The 18,820-nt window shown below is 39.2% G+C and overlaps 1 protein-coding gene across 6 annotated transcripts in view; it reads right to left on the reverse strand.

Moving 5' to 3' along the window:
• ITGB8 (integrin subunit beta 8) overlaps window positions 1–18,820 on the reverse strand; it is an 81,355-nt gene that overhangs the window by 28,977 nt on the left and 33,558 nt on the right. For all 6 annotated transcript variants that reach the window (XR_008444029.1, XM_054020220.1, XM_054020219.1 and 3 more), the window contains exons 4-8: window positions 15,272–15,518; window positions 12,586–12,751; window positions 7,469–7,627; window positions 1,507–1,602; window positions 1,327–1,416 (exon numbers count right to left, since the gene is read on the reverse strand). Coding sequence is in view for 5 of the 6 variants with exons in the window: in XM_054020220.1 (XP_053876195.1) it covers window positions 1,327–1,416; window positions 1,507–1,602; window positions 7,469–7,627; window positions 12,586–12,751; window positions 15,272–15,518 (758 nt within the window). In the remaining variant the exon portion in view is untranslated. The remainder of the gene's footprint in view (window positions 1–1,326; window positions 1,417–1,506; window positions 1,603–7,468; window positions 7,628–12,585; window positions 12,752–15,271; window positions 15,519–18,820) is intronic.

Genomic DNA, 18,820 nt, shown 5'->3' on the forward strand with positions numbered 1-18,820 from the left:
CATAAGGAAGAGAGGAAGGAAGGAAGAAGAGAAATAATGGATATTAGAGAAGTAAAAAACAGGACGAGAGAGTGGGTGGATGGAGCAGGAAAGTCCCAAAGAATCTTCAATGAAATAAAAAGATTGCATTGTGAAATTTTCATTTCTTCTCACTGCGTATCTGTCCAGGGGTATCTTATAGAAATTGGGGTAGGATATTTGATGACTAACAAAAATGTGCCATGTTACTGGTCAGAAACTGCATAGCAAGAAATAATCCATTGATACTATGGAATGCTAAAGAGGACAGTGGCCTTAACCAAATGATGCTTAGCACAAACCTTGGAAGTTTTCTGGAAATCAACTTTCAAAGTTAACGTTATGAGAGAAGACATAACACACAGATTAAATTCATTGAAATAAACTGATTTGTATCAATTCAACTCCCCCTATTTTGTCTGTCTTTGGCTATTTCATAGTGCCTGTCTTTAACAGCACTGCAAGCTAAATGTGCACTGATATACTTTAGTGACTTATTTGGTATGCCTTGACAATCCTCAAACCTCAAAAGACAATGGTTTGTAAAACTTTTTTCTTACACAAAAGATGGCAAATGCTCTGAGATCTCCTTGCAAGTCCAATTTTAACACAGTTTTCCTGGTACGGCAAAACCTACTTTAAGACTATATCACAAGTGGACATCAGTAAATAAGACACTCCCAACTCCTACAAGTTAAAAAATGTTGCAATATACAGCCATATCATGGATGCAATGTCTATAGTTTTGTATTACATTTCTGAGCCTTTATGTAATATCGGTTTTGCGGAAAACAGCTAACAAAGAAAGCATATGTATGGGAAAACAAAATGGGTAAAAAGGAAGAGGATAAAGGAGAGAACAGAGACAGAATATAAAACTAAGAGGGAGAAATAAAGAGAGACCAAAAAGGAAAAAAATTAGAGAAGGCAGAAGTGACAGAAAACAGTTAAGGAAGGTGGAGACACAGAAAATGCACCTAAACCCACAAACCACTTCCTAGGAAATAGCATGGCAACCAGTGCAAAAGATCCCCTGGGACAGTTAGGAGCAATGAAGGCACCAATAAACTGAGAACTCATCTTAACCATCAGAGGATTAGGTCACTTACAATGTTCACCAGATATGGACCTCATGCTAGGAATTTCAAAGGAGCCAGGTACCCAACTCCTACTGACTTTCAATAGGAGTTTGGCACCTAACTTCCCTAGGCACCTTTGAAAATCTCAGCTTTAGGCTGTAGTTTATTATATGTAGGAAAACTGCACAAACAAGAAAAAAAAATTACATAATCTTCATGGGAAACATACCTGATAGGCTTCTACCACTAAATCATTGAGATTAGCTGCTTGCGATTCTATTTGTCTTGCGACAGTACCAGGCAACAGAGGCAAAAGATCCTATGAAAAATGCAATAATTTATTCACAATCAGAATCTTAAAATTGCACTTTTAAAAAGAAATCAATTGCAATTATGACTTTTATCACACCTTATACCAGTGAAACTGGTTTCCTTGAACTGCAAAGATAACATTGATGTTGTTGTCTATCAGTTTTTCAGAAAGTTGCCCAAGCGATGGATGCTCCTGAAAAATAAAATAAATTATAAAAAAGACTTCAGTTTTGGTAGACTAAACCCATTTAAATCACATTCTGTGGTCTCTGAGCAGTAAAATAAACATACATGGGAGTTATTCCAAACTTTGAATACTTAACAAAAAATAAATTAAACACATATGATTCCTGGGAAAGTAGGAATTAATCAGGATTTCGTTCAATGCTTCCCAACCTTTTGATAGAGACATCATCTTCCATTGTATTGCTTTATGGGCCCTGATCCACCGATGCCAGGCCCTGGTACCACAGTTGTTGCCTATTAACCTTCCTCCCCCACACCTTTCTTGTATTTTTCTGTGCCTGTTTTCTCCTGCCACTACCCATCTATCTCATCTAATTTTTCAGCTTCTTTTTCATTGTTTTTTTCCCTTCTTCTGTTTGCACCAAGCTTCTACATTCCCTTGTTCACCAGAAGACAACATGCTACTCAAGATGATGAAAGTGGTAAGGACATAGAGGTTGGGGCATTTGGTGGTGTTTCTATAAAGGCAGGCTGCATATGCCTGTTATTGACAAATTAGGTGGCCATGGAAGCAGAGAATAGCTGTGCTAGTGCCAGTATGCGGCTGCTTTCACTTGTGTCAAGGCGGGAAGGGAGGAAGCTCATAATTCAACCACAGGAGCATGCACCTTACCCATCATTGTTGGAGTAAGATAACAGGAGTTATAGACCCATCCCTACCATTGCTTTCTTCCTATTCACATCACTCCCACACACCCCAGACTAATTTAGCACAATCCCTGGGGGGGCCCACCACTCAAGAAAACCTATTTCTTATTTTAAAAAAATAAGGCCAAAATAAGGCAGACACACACTGGCTGGATCAAACTCTTAAGTCCAGCAAGGAAATCAGATCTAACAATGGAAAGTGACTTTTTTGCAATATTTGTAGCAAACTTTGGAATAAAAGTTATTTTGGTAGCCCATGTGGCATTTCCACAAAACTCCTACTGTATAGACTATTGTAGAAAAAACTAATGAGAAAACTGAAATAAAATCTACTTATAATAGGTCTCTGTGCTTTTATAAGACAGGACCACCCAAACAGCACGATTGGCCTGTATGAATGGGGGGAAGGGGAGGAAGTTGTAGAGATGTCATTTATTATGATCACTATGGGATATCAATGGGAAGACCAACTGTACGATTGCAGCTGCAACAGCTCCTGTTTATATTGGCACAGCAGCAAAACACGATGGGTGAAACAGTGCTCAGCTTTACTCAGAACAAGTGCTGTCACAACAGCAGACTGAAAGCCCATTTACCAAAGGAGGAATTGTGAGAGTGGATGCAAGGTGCTTTTTATAGAGTTGCGACACCAAAATGCTCTAGGGTAGACAAGGCTTAGTTCAGCTGGTGAAATGCAGTTTATGAATTTGGGTTGAATTCAATTTGGGCTGAATAAAAAAAATGAGGAAAGCAATTTTGAAAGGATCAAAACAGTTTTGAACTAAAACTGATTTTTTCCGGGGGGTGGGTGGGGGGTGGGAGAGGAATAAATAAAAATCTACTGTGGTTCGAAATAAACTAATTTTTTTTAGTTTGACCACTGAACTCAAAAATCAATTATTCACTCAGCTCTATTTCTGAGTTTGTGAGGCCCAGCCCAGTAGTCAAAATGCAGGAACAAACATTCAAGCAAGGTCAGCCAGCGGCAAGTCTGATATCAATGGCAAAAGCTCTTAACGAGTTCTGTGGGAGCAGGAGTGGGCTTCTAGGCCTGAAGACACAAACTCTTACTTAGATGGGGCTCACTGAAGTCTTATGCAAGTAACAGTTTGTAGGATTGGGTCCCAAGTCTATGCCTCAGCTAGTTAATTTATAAGTGCAACTACAGGTTACCTATATTTTCATGTTAACTCATTGTAATGTCCAAATTTGTTATGTCATGTATTAAAATATCATTAGACTTATAGATGACTTTGAAAACCTATTTCTTATTTTAAAAAAATAAGGCCAAAGTAAAAAAAGTGATCTGAAAATTCCAGAGAGACCAAATTTTCTATTATATTACAAACATATTACAATATCATAACAAGGCACAGCTGGCAACAGGATTAGTCATCGACTCCATTCTGCTTCCTGTAAGAATCTTACTATGTTTTATGTATTTTATCTTATCTTTTCTCTCTGCTAGCCAGGAAAATGTACTCCCCTTTTAGATAGCCTGTTTAGTTTTAGTTACATCATTGCTCTTTCCCTACTCCAACCTACTGTTTTCTTGAGTTTAGAAGATAATGATCAGAGATATTAAATATTTCAGGGGAGGGAGTGAACCAAGGACATTTCTAATTAAAAAAGGAGAGTCTTCTTTCCTCCCATCACTCATGCTTTCTTGGCGACCTTTAAAAGCCACAAAGAAACAAAGGAAAAAACTGGAAACAATTTCTGTCTTAAAGGGAAGTATTTGTATGTAAATACAGTGGAATCCTCTTAATTCCACAGCTAAGTGAAAACACAAACACACCAATTACACTCTCTTCTATTATTCCCTAGCTGATTTCTAGAGGCTAGTAGGAATATAGCCTAATGGCAAATGGTTCTTCCACTTTGTAAAAATATTGTTGGAAAGTGATCTATAAAGGAGAAAAATAAAACCAAACACAAATAGGTGTGAGGGCTTTTTCTTTTGTAGGATGTATTTTTAAAGAGGAAAAACAGACATGCCTTCTTTCTACGCCAAAGCAGAAAAGTTTTATTTTTGTTTTTGCTTGTTTTATTAGAAAGTCAGGTCTGTGTCTGTTTTTCTTGGAAGGGTCTCTAGGTGACTACAGGCTAAGTAGGATTATCAAAGGTATCAAGAAAGTAAAACTTAATCAATGGTGAGGAGGAGGACTTTTCCCCCCAGATTTTTAAATATCTTATTAAAAAGTGAGTCCCTCCAGTCCCTTAATTAAAGCAGAATAAAAGGAACCCCCCCATCAAAAACAGGGTAGACAAGACTTGAAAATCCTATTCCTATAGTAATTAGAAAACCAGAATCACCTAACTAATCAGTCTGTCCAGGTGTTCTATAAGCAATAAACAGCATCAATCCCTATCTCTCCCAACACCTTTCTGGTCATGCTTAGAAGAAGCCACAACTAATTTGATTTATTAAAAGGGCAGGGAAGCAGCCTGTAGTGCACAAATGAGGACCTAATGATCTACTAGATTAGCGGTTTTCAAACTTCATTGCACCGCAACCCCCTTCTGACAACAAAAATTACTACATGACCCCAGGAGAGGCGACCGAAGCCTGAGATCTCTTGAGCCCCGCCACCCCAGGCAGGGGCGGGGGAGACGAAAGCCAAAGCCTGAGCCCCACTGCTCCGGGTGTGTTTCGGTGGAGGGGGGTGGGGCAAATCTGAAGCCCAAGGGCTTTAGCCCCAGGTGGGGGGCCTGTAACCTGGGCCTCACTGCCCAGGGATCTCACTGACCAGTGATGAAGCCCTTGGGCTTCAGTTTTGGCCCCGAGTGGTGAGGTTCGGGCTTCAGCTTCAGCCCTGGGCCCCAGCAAGTCTAACGCCAGCCCTGACGACCCCATTAAAACAGAGTCCTCACCCACAGTTTGAGAACCGCTGTATTAGATCTTTTCCATCTCTAAGATCAGGCTGGCAGGGACCACTGGACATGTCATGTACTCTGTATGGAGAAAAGCTACAGAGAAAAACACAGCAGCGATTTGTGTAGGAAACTGCACAGCAGCCCTGCATGAATAAGCGTTATGCTGCTGAATCACATCTATTCCAAAAAGTCTGATATTGTGAAAGATCCACAGTGTAGAGAAACTCTTTCCCATGTCTACTGCTACACAACTTCCCACATGTCTGCATGCATCAGCCAATGGCAAAACTGGAAAGAGGGTCAGCAGAGCAGTTATATCAAAACATGCCTCACTGTGGGAAATCCATTGATGACTTGCTTTGGGAGGCTAAACCTACTGCCTATTCCACAAAAACTCCACCACAAAAAACTCAGGGCGAGGTTTGACCCCATTTGGAAGTATCCATGCACAGAGGAGTATGACTCCAAAAGCCTTTAGTTCAGAAAGAGCATTTAAAACCCTTTCTGCAATCAGCAGCCAACCTGTCTTAATAGAGTAGCTCATTTTTTGTTTTGTATTCTACTGGTGACAGTTTCCAGTTGAAAACTGAAGTATTCAGTATTTCAGCTAAATTCTCAACACAGAAAATAATGGACTTGCTTTGTAACAGATAGACTATCTAGAACATCAGAAGAGTCTTTGGCACCAGAGAAAAGTTCAATATTTAAAGCAATTGTTTAATATACAGAGACAAATTCTCCTCTGTTATAGTAGTGCAACTCCTCTGAAGTAAAAGGGGTCACACACCGGTGGAACTGAAAAGATACTATAGCTCACAAGTATATAGTCTTTCGTTCTGATGAAGGGATTCCTGGGGATTACTTTCATGAAACAGATTAAATGGAATAGTTGTTTACATAATTGGAGCAGTATAACAATACTGAAACCAAACAGGCTAGTTGAAGGGGAATAAACAAGCCTGATAAGCGAGGGGAAATACAAAAGGTGACAGAAGGAGTAAATTAATGAAAGAACATTAGATAATCTGAAATCCAAACAGCCTTCCAGTCAGTCTGCCAAGCTTCTAAACACCCACTTGTTCCGAGAAGCATTTCAGCTTCAATGTCACACACTGTTCTGGAAGGTATTCTACTGCTTTTGTACATTCACACTGTTAGCTCTATTGTGCCATTCCTGTGTACACTGGGCTTTTGGGATCAAAGTTAGCCTTGGCATACATAGATGGAATTCCTACTGAGTTAGTGGGGACTACTGCCATCTTACACTACAGCTAAATGTGTGTCTTACAGTGTGAGCTCCTGGAGGCAGAAAAGTTGCCTGTTGGCAATGTTTGTCTCATGGACGATGCTGTGTTGCAATAGCACTGCACAAACCAAAGATCCACCTGTCATTTCATATTTCCGGTATCTGCTTATTTATGGTAATGTATCAGTTAGGCAGTGATTCCTATTCTCCCAACTGAATTAAGATTAAGCAATTTCACTAAACCCTACAAATCTGAGAAAAATTGCTTTCCAAAACTATAGAATCTTTCATACATTATTGAAGAAGACTTTTGAAAGCTAAAACAAGCCTGCTGAATATAAACAGGTTATCATTGCATGCCAGTGTATTTGATGCATTTTTTGCACAAATATATAAACCAGTAAGTCATGCCGTGTGGAATTCAGATGTATCTAAAACTGTGCTAACTCTTTAAACCCCTCTGGCACAAGACTCCTTTTAGTGTGCCAAGATTGAATTAGTTTCTTACTATTATACATCATCTTCCCTGCCTGATTTCTACAAGGCCCTATCCTCTACTCCCTTCAATGCCACAAAGCATCCTCTCTGACCTGAAAGCACTATCATCACTGTTTGATTTACTAGAACGAGTCTCTACCATATAATGCAAGACTCCTGCAAATTGATAGCATAGTCTCGTGCAGAGTAATGCAACAAAATGATGATTTCCCTCCTTCCTTTTTACATTCTATACAACAGATGCAGGAGATCTATCAGATAGTAACTTACCTCCTAAAAATACCTTATTATATTGTGCTTTGCAGAACACTGCTGACCCCACCAAAATGGATTACTGAAATATTTTACATCCGATAGAAAGGGTGTCAATAATTTTACTTCCATCACATTTGTTCTTGGTTCTACATCCTGCTTACTAAGGCAAATATTAATGTTTTACTAATTTAAGTAGACGCATCAGTTTAGTGTCAATTTAAAATCTTGATTTTTAAATTTGACAATGCATTGGCTTCCCAAAGGTAAGAAAGTATGACATATACCTTACCATACTTGTAGCTTTGATGTACACATTATCTTTCAGATGGCAATTTCCATCATTGGGAATTACTATCCCGGCCAATTTACTATCAAGGGCCAGATGAGAGGTCTGATCTGTCATCACAAGAAGTAATCGCTTTGCTTCTTTGCGCCAACCAATATGGCTCTAAAAGAAAAAAAGTAAGCATGAGAATGAAATTTAACTCTTTTAATTCTATAAATGGTAAATATGTCTATGGAAGTCCAATGTACGTCTATTTTCAGGTACTGCACTGCTTAAAAGCAAAACATAAGCACTGAAGCTGAGAGTGTAAGCACACACTCAAGGCAGATGAAGTAGTTAAAGCACTAATTCTTTACATATGGGGCTGGGTATTTATCCTGATCCTGCAAAGTACTTATGTGAGCAAAGTTCTGCACATGTTTAAATGCTTTAAAGGATTTGAGGCATAGGGTTAGCAAGTCCACAAGAAGTGAGTTCTGTTAGTTTCAATCCATCTTGGAGCAGATGGATTTATTTTCCATTGACTTGTCTCCTCTCCCCCGCTTCCCTTTTTTAAAAAAAAGAGACATTACCCATAAAAATTGAGTCCGAAATATTTGTTGTGCAATACACGTGTTGGTATAACACAACTGCAAAATTCCATTTGTGATGTTAGTACCTATCAACTCAACTGCACAGTGTTTGTAAAATTCTTTGATTTGAGATCACTACGTAGAAGAAACACACAAAGCAATTCTCTGAATGAATGCAACACATTTTTGAATATACTTAATGATACCAGAGTCAAAATAAGAGAAACAGTTTTTTTGTAAATTCTTTACACGTCTCAAAAGGGACACAAAACATAGCATCAGTTAGGATATTGCACCCATTCTACTCAACAAAATTTAACATGAAAAAAAATCACAACTATCAATCATGGGCGCCAGGTTTGTGTAATTTTTGGTGGTGCCCAGAACGGCTCCAAACAGAGCCGTCCAGTCCATAGGACGGACCAGGTCAACCGCCCTAGGCCCCACACTTTGGGGGGCCCCACGCTTCAGGGGGACATGGGATCCAGGGTGGCCTCGGGGCTAGCGGGGGGCCTGGCGTTGGCAGCAGCGAGCGACCCGGCCCCAACCTGTTCTGCCCCGCCGGCTCCCAGCGTTGCTTGGTGAAGGGGTGGAAGCTGGAAAGAGGCGGGGGGTTAGGGGAAGAGTTGGAATGGGGGCGGAGGCAGAGCAGTGATGGGAAGAGGTGGGGCTAGCTGGGGCCAGGTCGCTCACTGCTGCTGGCAGCATCATGTATGACATCAAGTTCAGCATCAGGTATGACACCCAGACATTCGGCAACCCAGGCATATATTCAGCTGGGCTGCAGAGCTGGCCTGTGGCTCCTTCTAGCTGGAAAGGGGTGCTGTGGTGCCTGCTCTGTCAAAATTTGTGCAGCTCCATGTCCTAACCTGCCACTGCTTGGGACAGGGTATGTCAACAGTAAGATAAAGTTTACGGACATATGCAAATGAGTCCATTACATAACTGGATAAAATGTCACATGGAGCTGCACAAAACTTATTAGCTATGACTCTGAGAAGCACAGACCAAAGGATGGTGAGTTGTAGGATGGGAAAAGAGTGGGCTGTGAAGTATTATCCTAAATAATTAAGCTAAACTACACTTGTAAAAATTAAGTGACCAGAGAACGTATCATGATATGGTATCTTTTATTTTTCCTCTCAGATTTTTTCATTCACTCTCTAATTTGTAAAAATGGTAATTGGCAACGAGTCTCCTACTCAGAGCAAGTTAGAAAGTTCTGCTCTATGAAAAAATTAGTTTGTATTAATTAACTTACAGCTCACACTTGTTGTTATGAAATGCACATTGTTCTCATCCATTTTAGTCCACAATTCAATTAACAGGAAGGACTGTCTATACTCATGAATGTTTCCATTCTATTATTTTTGGAAGCATATAACCCCTTTCGAACTTGAATGTCAGAGGTATGGAATGTATTCCGTGATCAACCTTTAAAAGCAAGAAAGCTTTTCAGTGCTTCAAAGTTATTTTTGTAGCAGCTGTGAACAGGACTTCTATGTTTTGTGTTTATTTTCCCGCTTTACACTCTTCATCTTTTTAATATAAAGAATCCGAAAGTTAATCTGTTTTTGGTGGGGTGTTTTTTGTGTGATTATTCTCTCAACTCATTCCCCTGTCCTAAAAGAAAAGGTATAAATGGATAAAAGAGAAGATCCATGAAAAAGAAGCCTGATCCTCTTGACGTGAACAGCACCATTGTCCAGAAGTCCTACCAGCTAAGCTGGACAGGCATTGCATTGCTTGACAAAGCAAAAAGCAAGAGGACTGGATGGACACTGAACTTTGTGTGTCATGTAGATCTTTCCTCATTCTTTTCTACTTCAAGGAGTATGAAGATATTTCTGTAGGCATGCAGTAAGGTGGGTTTTTTTTGTTTTCTTAAAGTACAAACTCGTTACAAGATTGAACTGACACTGAAATGCATCTGTATGCTAAAACCATACAAGGCAATGACAATTTAGTACTCAAATATTTTCTAAAATGGAGGATTTTAGAAAGTTCAAACCACATATGCAGCCCTTAGAACAAAGGTAGAGGGAGGATTCTGTATTGCTCAGTGGGATCCTCCATTGGTCAGCTGAAGAGCAGGTCCGCTCTTTAAAGAGCCTAAAACTGTTACATTGGATTTTATCATTATTGTGTCTCATTGATTTAAAAATATCAAATATGTTCAGTTTATATATTTACAGTTAGTTGTTTCTAACTGCCAACCCTGAAAATCCAACCCGTGACAGGAGAATCAAGATTGGAATTTTCCATTACCAATAATAAAAGTTTTCAGGCCAAATCTGATCCTCAGTTACACTCATTCAACTCCTGACTTTAAATTACACCTTTAATAACTTGTGTAAATGCAACTGGTTGGAGCTTAGTAAATGATTCTGTTGATACAGGAGAACTTGCTCCCAGCTCTGTCTCCCATTGCGGTGTTGACTCTGCTGTGCTAACAGGAATAAGACACAGTAAAACTTATTTTTGTTACCGAAATCAGCACACTTGCATTGGATCACACACACACGGACCAAATATGTTAAGAAGGAAAGTGCCATTTTTACTAGGGCTGTCAAATGATTAACAAAATGAATCATGATTAATCACACTGTTAAGCAATAATGGAATACCATTTATTTAAATATTTTTGTATGTTTTCTACATTTTCAAATATATTGATTTCAATTACAACACAGAAAAGTGTAGTGTTCACTTTATATTTATTTTTATTATAAATATTTGTGCTCTAAAAAACAAAATAGTATTTTTCATTTCACCAAAAACAAATACTGTAGCACAATCTCTTTATCATGAAAGTTGAACTTACAAATGTAGAATTATGTACAAAAAAAACTGCATTCAAAAATAAAACAACATAAAACTTTAGAGCCTACAAGTCCACTCAGTCCTACTTCTTGTTCAGCCAGTCACCCATACAATCAAGTCTGTTCACATTTACAGGAGATAATACTGCCCACTTCTCATTTACAATGTCACCTGAAAGTGAGAACAGGCATTTCCCATGGCAGTGTGGTAGCCGGCGCCACAAGATATTTATGTGCCAGATAAGCTAATGATTCATATGTCCCTTCATGCTTCAACCACCATTCCAAAGGACATGTGTCCATGCTGATGACGGGTTCTGCTCGATAACGATCCAAAGCAGTGCAGACTGACGCATGTTCACTTTTATCATCTGAGTCGGATGCCACCAGCAGAAGGTGGATTTTCTTTTTTGGTGGTTCATGGTCTGTAGTTTCTGTATCAGAGCGTTGCTCTTTTAAGACTTCTGAAAGCATGCTCCACCCCTTGTGCCTCTCAGATTTTGGAAGGCACTTCAGATTCTTAAACCTTGGGTTGAGAGCTGTAGCTATCTTTAGAAATCTCACATTGGTACCTTCTTTGCGTTTTGTCAGATCTGCAGTGAAAGTGTTCTTAAAACGAACAACATGTGCTGGGTCATCATCCAAGACTGCTAGAACATGAAATACATGACAGAATGCGGGTAAAACAGACAAGGAGGCATACTATTCTTCTCCAAGGAGTTCAATCAAAATTTAATTAATGCATTATTTTTTTAACGAGTGTCATCAGCATGGAAGCATGTCCTCCGGAATGGTGGCTGAAGCATAAAGGGGCGTCTGAATGTTTATCACATCTGGTAAACACATAAATAACTGGCAGTGCCGGCTACAAAAGTGCCATGTGAATGTCTGTTCTCAATTTCAGGTGACACTGTAAATAAGGAACCAGCAGCATTATATCCCGTAAATGTAAACAAACTTGTTTGTCTTAGCGAGTGGCTGAATAAGAAGTAGGACTGAGTGGACTTGTAGGCTCTAAAGTTTTACATTGTTTTGTTTTTGAGTGAAGTTACGTAACAAAAAAAAAATCTACATTTGTAAGTTGCACTTTCACAATAAAGGGTACTTGTTTACCTGTTTCACATTACGATACTTGTCTGAGGTGAACTGAAAAATACTACTCTCTCTTTTGTTGATCATTTGTACAATGCAAAGATTTGTTATAAAAATAATAATGTAAAGTGAGCACTGTACACTTTGTATTCTGTGTTGTATTTGAAATTAATATATTTGAAAATGTTGAAAAACATCTATAATATTTAATAAATTTCAATTGGTATTCTATTGTTTAATAGTGTGATTAAAATGGCAATTAATCGTGATATATTTTTGTAATCATGATTAATTTTTTTGAGTTAATTGCATGAGTTAACTGCGATTAATCAACAGCCCTAATTTTTCCATAACCTTTTTTCCCCATACAAGAGCCACATCAATTATCAGCACTTAAAGGGATTCCTCTCCTCAGTCCTCCTCCAGCAAGAGGACATTCACAGGGAGCCTTGATGACGGCTTGGAGATTGGAAAGGGGCTGGGGGGAAATGTCATGCCTCTGTCACGCATAAAGTTGCCAAGGAGCATGATTATTATATTATAAATGGCTCAGTATCATTGAGAACAGAAACAATGATAAATACAGATCTGTTGCTGAACTGCCATTCAGTTCTTTGTTCAGAAATCTCCTTACCTGGCACACAGCTGCCTGAAGCATAGCATCAAACCCTCCTTCAGGTGTATCAATATTCCCAGAGATCTTTTGTTTATTCACTGCATTTTTGAACTCTGCTATGTTGTCAGTCAGAGACAGCACATGAATGTAGCCATGAGGTGGCATACAATCTAACTTATAATCACTGTAGGAGAAAACAAAGCAAGCCCAACATATTATATTATTTAAAAATAATTTTAATAACTCCAGTACTAGATGGGTTTTATGGAACATGTGAATATAGATATTTTGAAATATATATATATATAAAAAAGAATCTTTATTAGACTCGCTTGAACTAGAAATATTTCTAGTTTATGTTGAACAAAAATTAGTGCACTTTTTTTTCTTCTAGTTATGTGAAAAGTATACCCAATCCTAATTGCTTTCATGCAATCATAACAAAAAATAAACAATGCTGAAGTATAGAATTTAATGTACAGCAAAATACGGCAAGAGACAATATAACCTCAAAAAGAACATTATCCCTTTGGAATCCCTAAGAAAGGGAACAATTAGACTTCACATTTAATTTTTTTGTGTCCTGATAAAGAAATACTACACACTAAGGACCAGATCCTGTAACAATTTCACATGACTATGAGCTACAGAATCAAAACCTAAAAACCCATCAACTCTAAAGGGCATAAACATATGAATATACCTCACATTGAGATTAATAATAGTTACATAGCCACACAGATGAAAGACTATGTTCTCAAATTCTCAGAGGTTAAACAATTTTTATCACTTTATGTTAAGGAAGCTTTGAGTAAGAGATAGCTGAGCTAATTCCAGAACCCATAGATTAGGCCCTTTTTCTGTAACACAGTTAAGCATTGACTTCAGTGGGACTGAGGCACCTACATAAGTGCTTAAATGATTCAGAGACACAGTTCCTGATCCAAAGCCCATGAAATAATAGAAAAGATGCCCATTGATTTAAATGGACTTGGGTTCAGGCCCTTACAGTAGAGCTAATACCTAGCAACAAGTACAGTAATTCCTCATTTAACATTGTAATTCTGTTCCTGAAAAATGTGACTAAGCGAAACAATGTTAAGCGAATCCAATTTCCCCATAAGAATTAATGTAAATGAGGGGGTTAGGTTCCAGGGAATTTTTTTTCAACAGACAAAAGACATATATACACACACACAAGACTATATATATATATACACACACACAGTATAAGTTTTAAACAAACAATTTAATACTGGTACACAGTGATGATGATTGTGAAGCTTGGTTGAGGTGGAGGAGTCAGAGGGTGGGATATTTCCCAGGGAATACCTTACTGCTAAATGATGAACTAGCAATTGGCTGAGCCCTCAAGGGTTAACTCTCACACTCTACAAGGCAGCAAGAATGGAGGGAGGGGAGACAGCATTGCAGACAGAGACACACTCTGTGTGTGTGAGAGAGAGAGAGATGCGCATTTCCCCTTTAAGTACGTGGACCCTACTCTTAAATACACTGCTTTGTTAATTAGATCAGCTTGCTGAGACCGCAGCTGCTGCCAGCAAGCTCCCTCTGTCCTGAGCCCTATCGTGTGTCCCCCCTGCTCTATGGAAGATGGGGTAAGTGGGGTGCGGGAGCGGGGATGGGACGGACACCTTGACATTAGCCCCCCTCTTTCTCCCCTCCCTCCCGCACAGCAAGCAGGAGTCTCAGGAGCTCCAAGGCAGAGGACAGGATCAGCACATGGCAGCGGGGGGAGGGACTGCTGAACTGCCGGCAATTGATAGCCTGCTGGGCAGCTGCTGCACAAGGAACTTAGGGGAGTGGGCAGCTGATAGGGGGGCTGTCGGTCCACCCTGGTTCCAAGCCCCCACCAGCTAGTTAAAACGGGCTGCTCTTCCTGCAAGCAGTGGACAAAGCAGGTGGCTGCCAAACGAAGTTAGAAGGGAGCATTGCACAACTTTAAATGAGCATGTTCCCTAATTGATCAGCAACGTAACGAAACAACGTTAACCAGGACGACTTTAAGTGAGGAGTTACTGTATATATGATGTAAAAAAGATTAATATTAATTATTCACAAACAATCTGATTTACATATAAGGGTATTTGGATTTGTTGTGTGGAGTCTTGTTCTGTAGCGGTTATGGACAGTGATCCCTCACCTTACATGCATGTTGAATACAAGGAATAAAGTCTGTGACATGCAAAAATAATTGGTCCAATCCTGTACTTCTCACTTGGGGAAAATGAGGGTTTAGCCAAGTAAGAATGGCAGAAGCAAACCCAAAAGGTTCTTATTTTGTTCGTTAAATAGACTGGGAGAAATATGTATTACAGGGATGAAAGGGAAAATTTAAAGGAAAGCATTTTAACACACAAGTTTTGAAAGTACTGTAACTAGAAAATAAACATGCAAAATAATCAATCACAATATCTGACTGTTTTAAACACAAAAGCAAAATATACAAAACATATGCCTTGAGCGGTTCTGAAATTTTAAAATAATCACCGAATACTGCGTGAAAGAAGCCTTTTTTTCTTAAGAAAGAGAACACTGCTGGGAAACCAAGCTGATATCAAAGAGAAAGACTCACTGTGAAGTTTTAAAAAAATTATAATGTAGCATAACATGTTAATTAAGTTCTTATTCATACAGTTTTTCTCACTTGGCATTACCCAAATAAACACACATGATTACATACCTGCACTGATTATGGATTCTTTCTGGGTGAATGCTAATATAGGGTGACACAGTCTTGTCCACATATGATCCAAAGCCAAGTCGAAAATCAAGAGAAATATTTGCCATCTTTTTAGATAAATCAAATCCAACAGAATTTAATTTTTCTATGTTGTTGTGCATAGAAGCTGAGACATCAACTAAATAATAAAGGTCCACTGGATACTTCTCTAGAGGATGGACTTTTAACATAAAGCTTGCTTTACCTCCTGGTTAAAAGGAAACAAACAAATGTATTACATATTTTCAAATGTACCCTTTTAAAAATACTGCAAATTTACCTTTAATGTTTCAGGCACTATAAACATTTGCAGGCAAACAGAAAAAATAAATTAAAAAAGTCAAAGAGGGTTTTAAATGTACATCAAAAATAAATCTTAAAGGTCCTGTTATAAAACTTATGTAGCTGGTCTCCTATATGGGTTATTGTTAAAAATGGGCCTTTTCCTATTATCTTTTAAATTCTTGATTACACAATCCATTTGGCATTATACCAGACAGGAACCAGGACTCAAAAACTGAAAGAATTTCAATCACTTCAAGGATGATAGTTTCTAACTGTACCATTTTACTTGGCTAACAAATGGGTCTGTATCCCCATGAGGGGTGTGTCTAAATCTATAGGTATTATATTAGGGTTACCATATCTCATAAATAAAAAAAGAGGACCCTCCACAGGCCCTGGCCCCGCCCCTTTCCCCACCCCATAGCCCCGCCCCAACTCCGCCCCTTCCTCACCCTAACTCCGCCCCCTCCTCCCTTCCACTCCCAGCCAGGGGGAAAGGGCTGCCCCAGTGCTACCGGCTTCAGGGTTTGCCGGGCAGCCCCCAGACCCTGCACCCCCAGACGGCGCTTCCCCAGCGCAGCTGGAGCCCGGGAGGGGAAGCGCCCAGCCGGGGGCGCAGGGTCTGGAGGCTGCCCACAAACCGTGAAGCCGGTAGCGCTCGGGCTTTGGGCAGCCCCTATGCCTCTGGACCCTGCGCCCCAGCCAGGCACTTCCCCTCCCGGGCTCAGGCGGCGCAGGGTCCAGAGGCACGGGGCTGCCCGAAGCTGGTAGCGCTCGGGCAGCCCGGCTCTTAAGCAGAGCCGAAGAGTCGGGGAGGAGCAGAGCCACCATTTTCCCGGACATGTTTGGCTTTTTTGGCAATTCCCCCCGGACGGGGGTTTGACTGCCGAAAAGCCGGACATGTCCGGGAAAAAGAGGACGTATGGCAACCCTAATTATATTTACACATATCCCAAAGAGAACAGGACCTGAAATGCCTAGTTATGTAGGGCTTCAAGTTACATTAGTGCTAAAGAAGTCAATGAGAAATCTTTCAAGGATTAAAGAAAAACTAAATGTGAGTTTAAGAAGAAAAATCCCTATGCTGACCTCAGACAAAAACAAACACAGGTAACCTTTTATCTCAGGATGTCAAATGTCTGTCTGTCACACAGAGCCACATTACAATCTGTTATGTAACAAAAATCACTAACCTTTAAAAAGATCAGCCTATTGCATTATTATTTGTTGTTTTTGCAATGCCAGCAAAAAACAGCAACATGAATACACAACTGGGTAGCATTTAATTTCAACATTGTGAGGGTTTAAATTATTTGTTATTTCACAGCACCCAAAAATATGCTAGACGCTTCACAGAATAAATAAAATGGCATTATCCCTTCATAAGTATCTTACAATCTAGTATGACATGACACAGTGAGGAAATAGCAAACCAATAGGGAGGGACAAGTGCAGGATAGAGGTTACAGCAGAGATTATTGTAGCTGTTCAATAAAAGCTAGTGTGCAACATGCTTGACCAGAAGCTATTTAAAAAAAAAATCATAAAAAATGTGGCTATGCATTTATGCCAGATATTAGTCTATAATGACACTGCTAGACAAAATCCTCAACTAGTGTTAATTGGTGAAGTTCCGTTGACTTTAACAGAGCTATTGCAATTTACACCAACTGAGGATCTGCCCCATTGAGTTAAAATGAAAACTGCAAATATATCTATTTTAAAGGCAATTTACCTGATGATTTTTTGGGGGGGAGGGTTAAGGGCAGGGAGGGGTATATGTGAACATTTTCCGTCTGAAAATTTCAGCTTTTGTCCATGACCAGCTCTTGTATGAACAAAAGGAAATTTCAGTATGCTGAAACTCCACCTTTATGCTTCCTACTTGCCAATGAAAACAATTTTTTTTTTAAATGAACCTCACAGTCTTTAATTTGCAATGCAACTCCCACGATGTAAAATATTTTGTCATAAATAGAGCTTTTATTTTCTTCCACATAAATCCTAGCTTTTCTGATTACGTAAGTGAATCCTAAAAGCCAGGATTAAAAACAAAACAAAAATCCTTCCCCCCCCCACACACATACACACTTTTATTCTGCATAACATACCATACAAACGCAATATAGCGAGCCAAATTCCTTCCACAGTTATACCTATGCAACACCACTGGGTATAACTAAGGGCAGACTGTGGCCAATCTATTCAATTCTGAGTCTTAGCACCGTAGGCAATTTCAGTCTTATGCCTCTCTTGAGCAAAAACCAGCAGTTGTTCTTACTCTGTGAAACTTTGTGATGTGGACAGATGTTCATTTAGGACTAGGAGGGGATCTCTAAGCTTCTTTTCATTTATAAAAAGCAGATGACTTAAACCAGCTTTTCAGAAGGTTGTGTTCCACATTAGCCCAAAACATTTCAGAGCCCCTAAAATAATTTAATGACAGCTGTTAGAGAGGCCCAGATTCCGAGACCCCTACTCAGCCTGAATTCCACCTTACTCTACAAGTAGTCCTACTGCAGTCAATGCGATTTCTAGAGAAGTAAAGTATGATTCAGTGTGACTAAGGGTATCAGAATGTGACCCACCATTTTAATAATTTGAGGGGTGGAAAAGGTGGACGGCTAACTTTCACTTGTGCTTCACTAACTTTCACTTGTGCTTCACTCCTGCAGTAAGACTTGACGATGACTCAGATCTAATTCCCTTAATGCTTTTCTACAGAAGGCCCATCTTCCTCGTTAAATGTGGAATTGTCTTTGTGATGGTGGCTATTCTCCTTCTGTAGGCTACAGGGAGTTGAAGGACACACCATCACACATATTTGAGTTGGTCAGACAAAGACTTTCCATTCATTCGAGGGCAAGTTTAGGTATACAGAGGTACCTGGGAAGTTATTCCCTATATCAACTTTAGGCGCCTTTGCAAGCAGATAGTAAATGTGAACAAAAAACAAACAAAATATAGGGCCATCAAGTGATTAAAAGAATTAATCACGATTAATCACGTGATTAAAAAAATAATCACAATTAATCACGTAATAATAGAATAACATTTATTTAAATACTTTGGGTTGTTTTCTACATTTTCAAATATGCTGATTTCAATTACAACACAGAATACAAAGTGTACTGTGCTCACTTTATATTTATTTTTATTACAAATATTTGCACTGTAAAAAACAAAAGAAAATATTTTTCAATTCACCTAATTCAAGTACTGTAG

Source organism: Malaclemys terrapin, chromosome 2, assembly GCF_027887155.1.
Source record: "Malaclemys terrapin pileata isolate rMalTer1 chromosome 2, rMalTer1.hap1, whole genome shotgun sequence".
NCBI lineage: Eukaryota > Metazoa > Chordata > Testudines > Emydidae > Malaclemys > Malaclemys terrapin.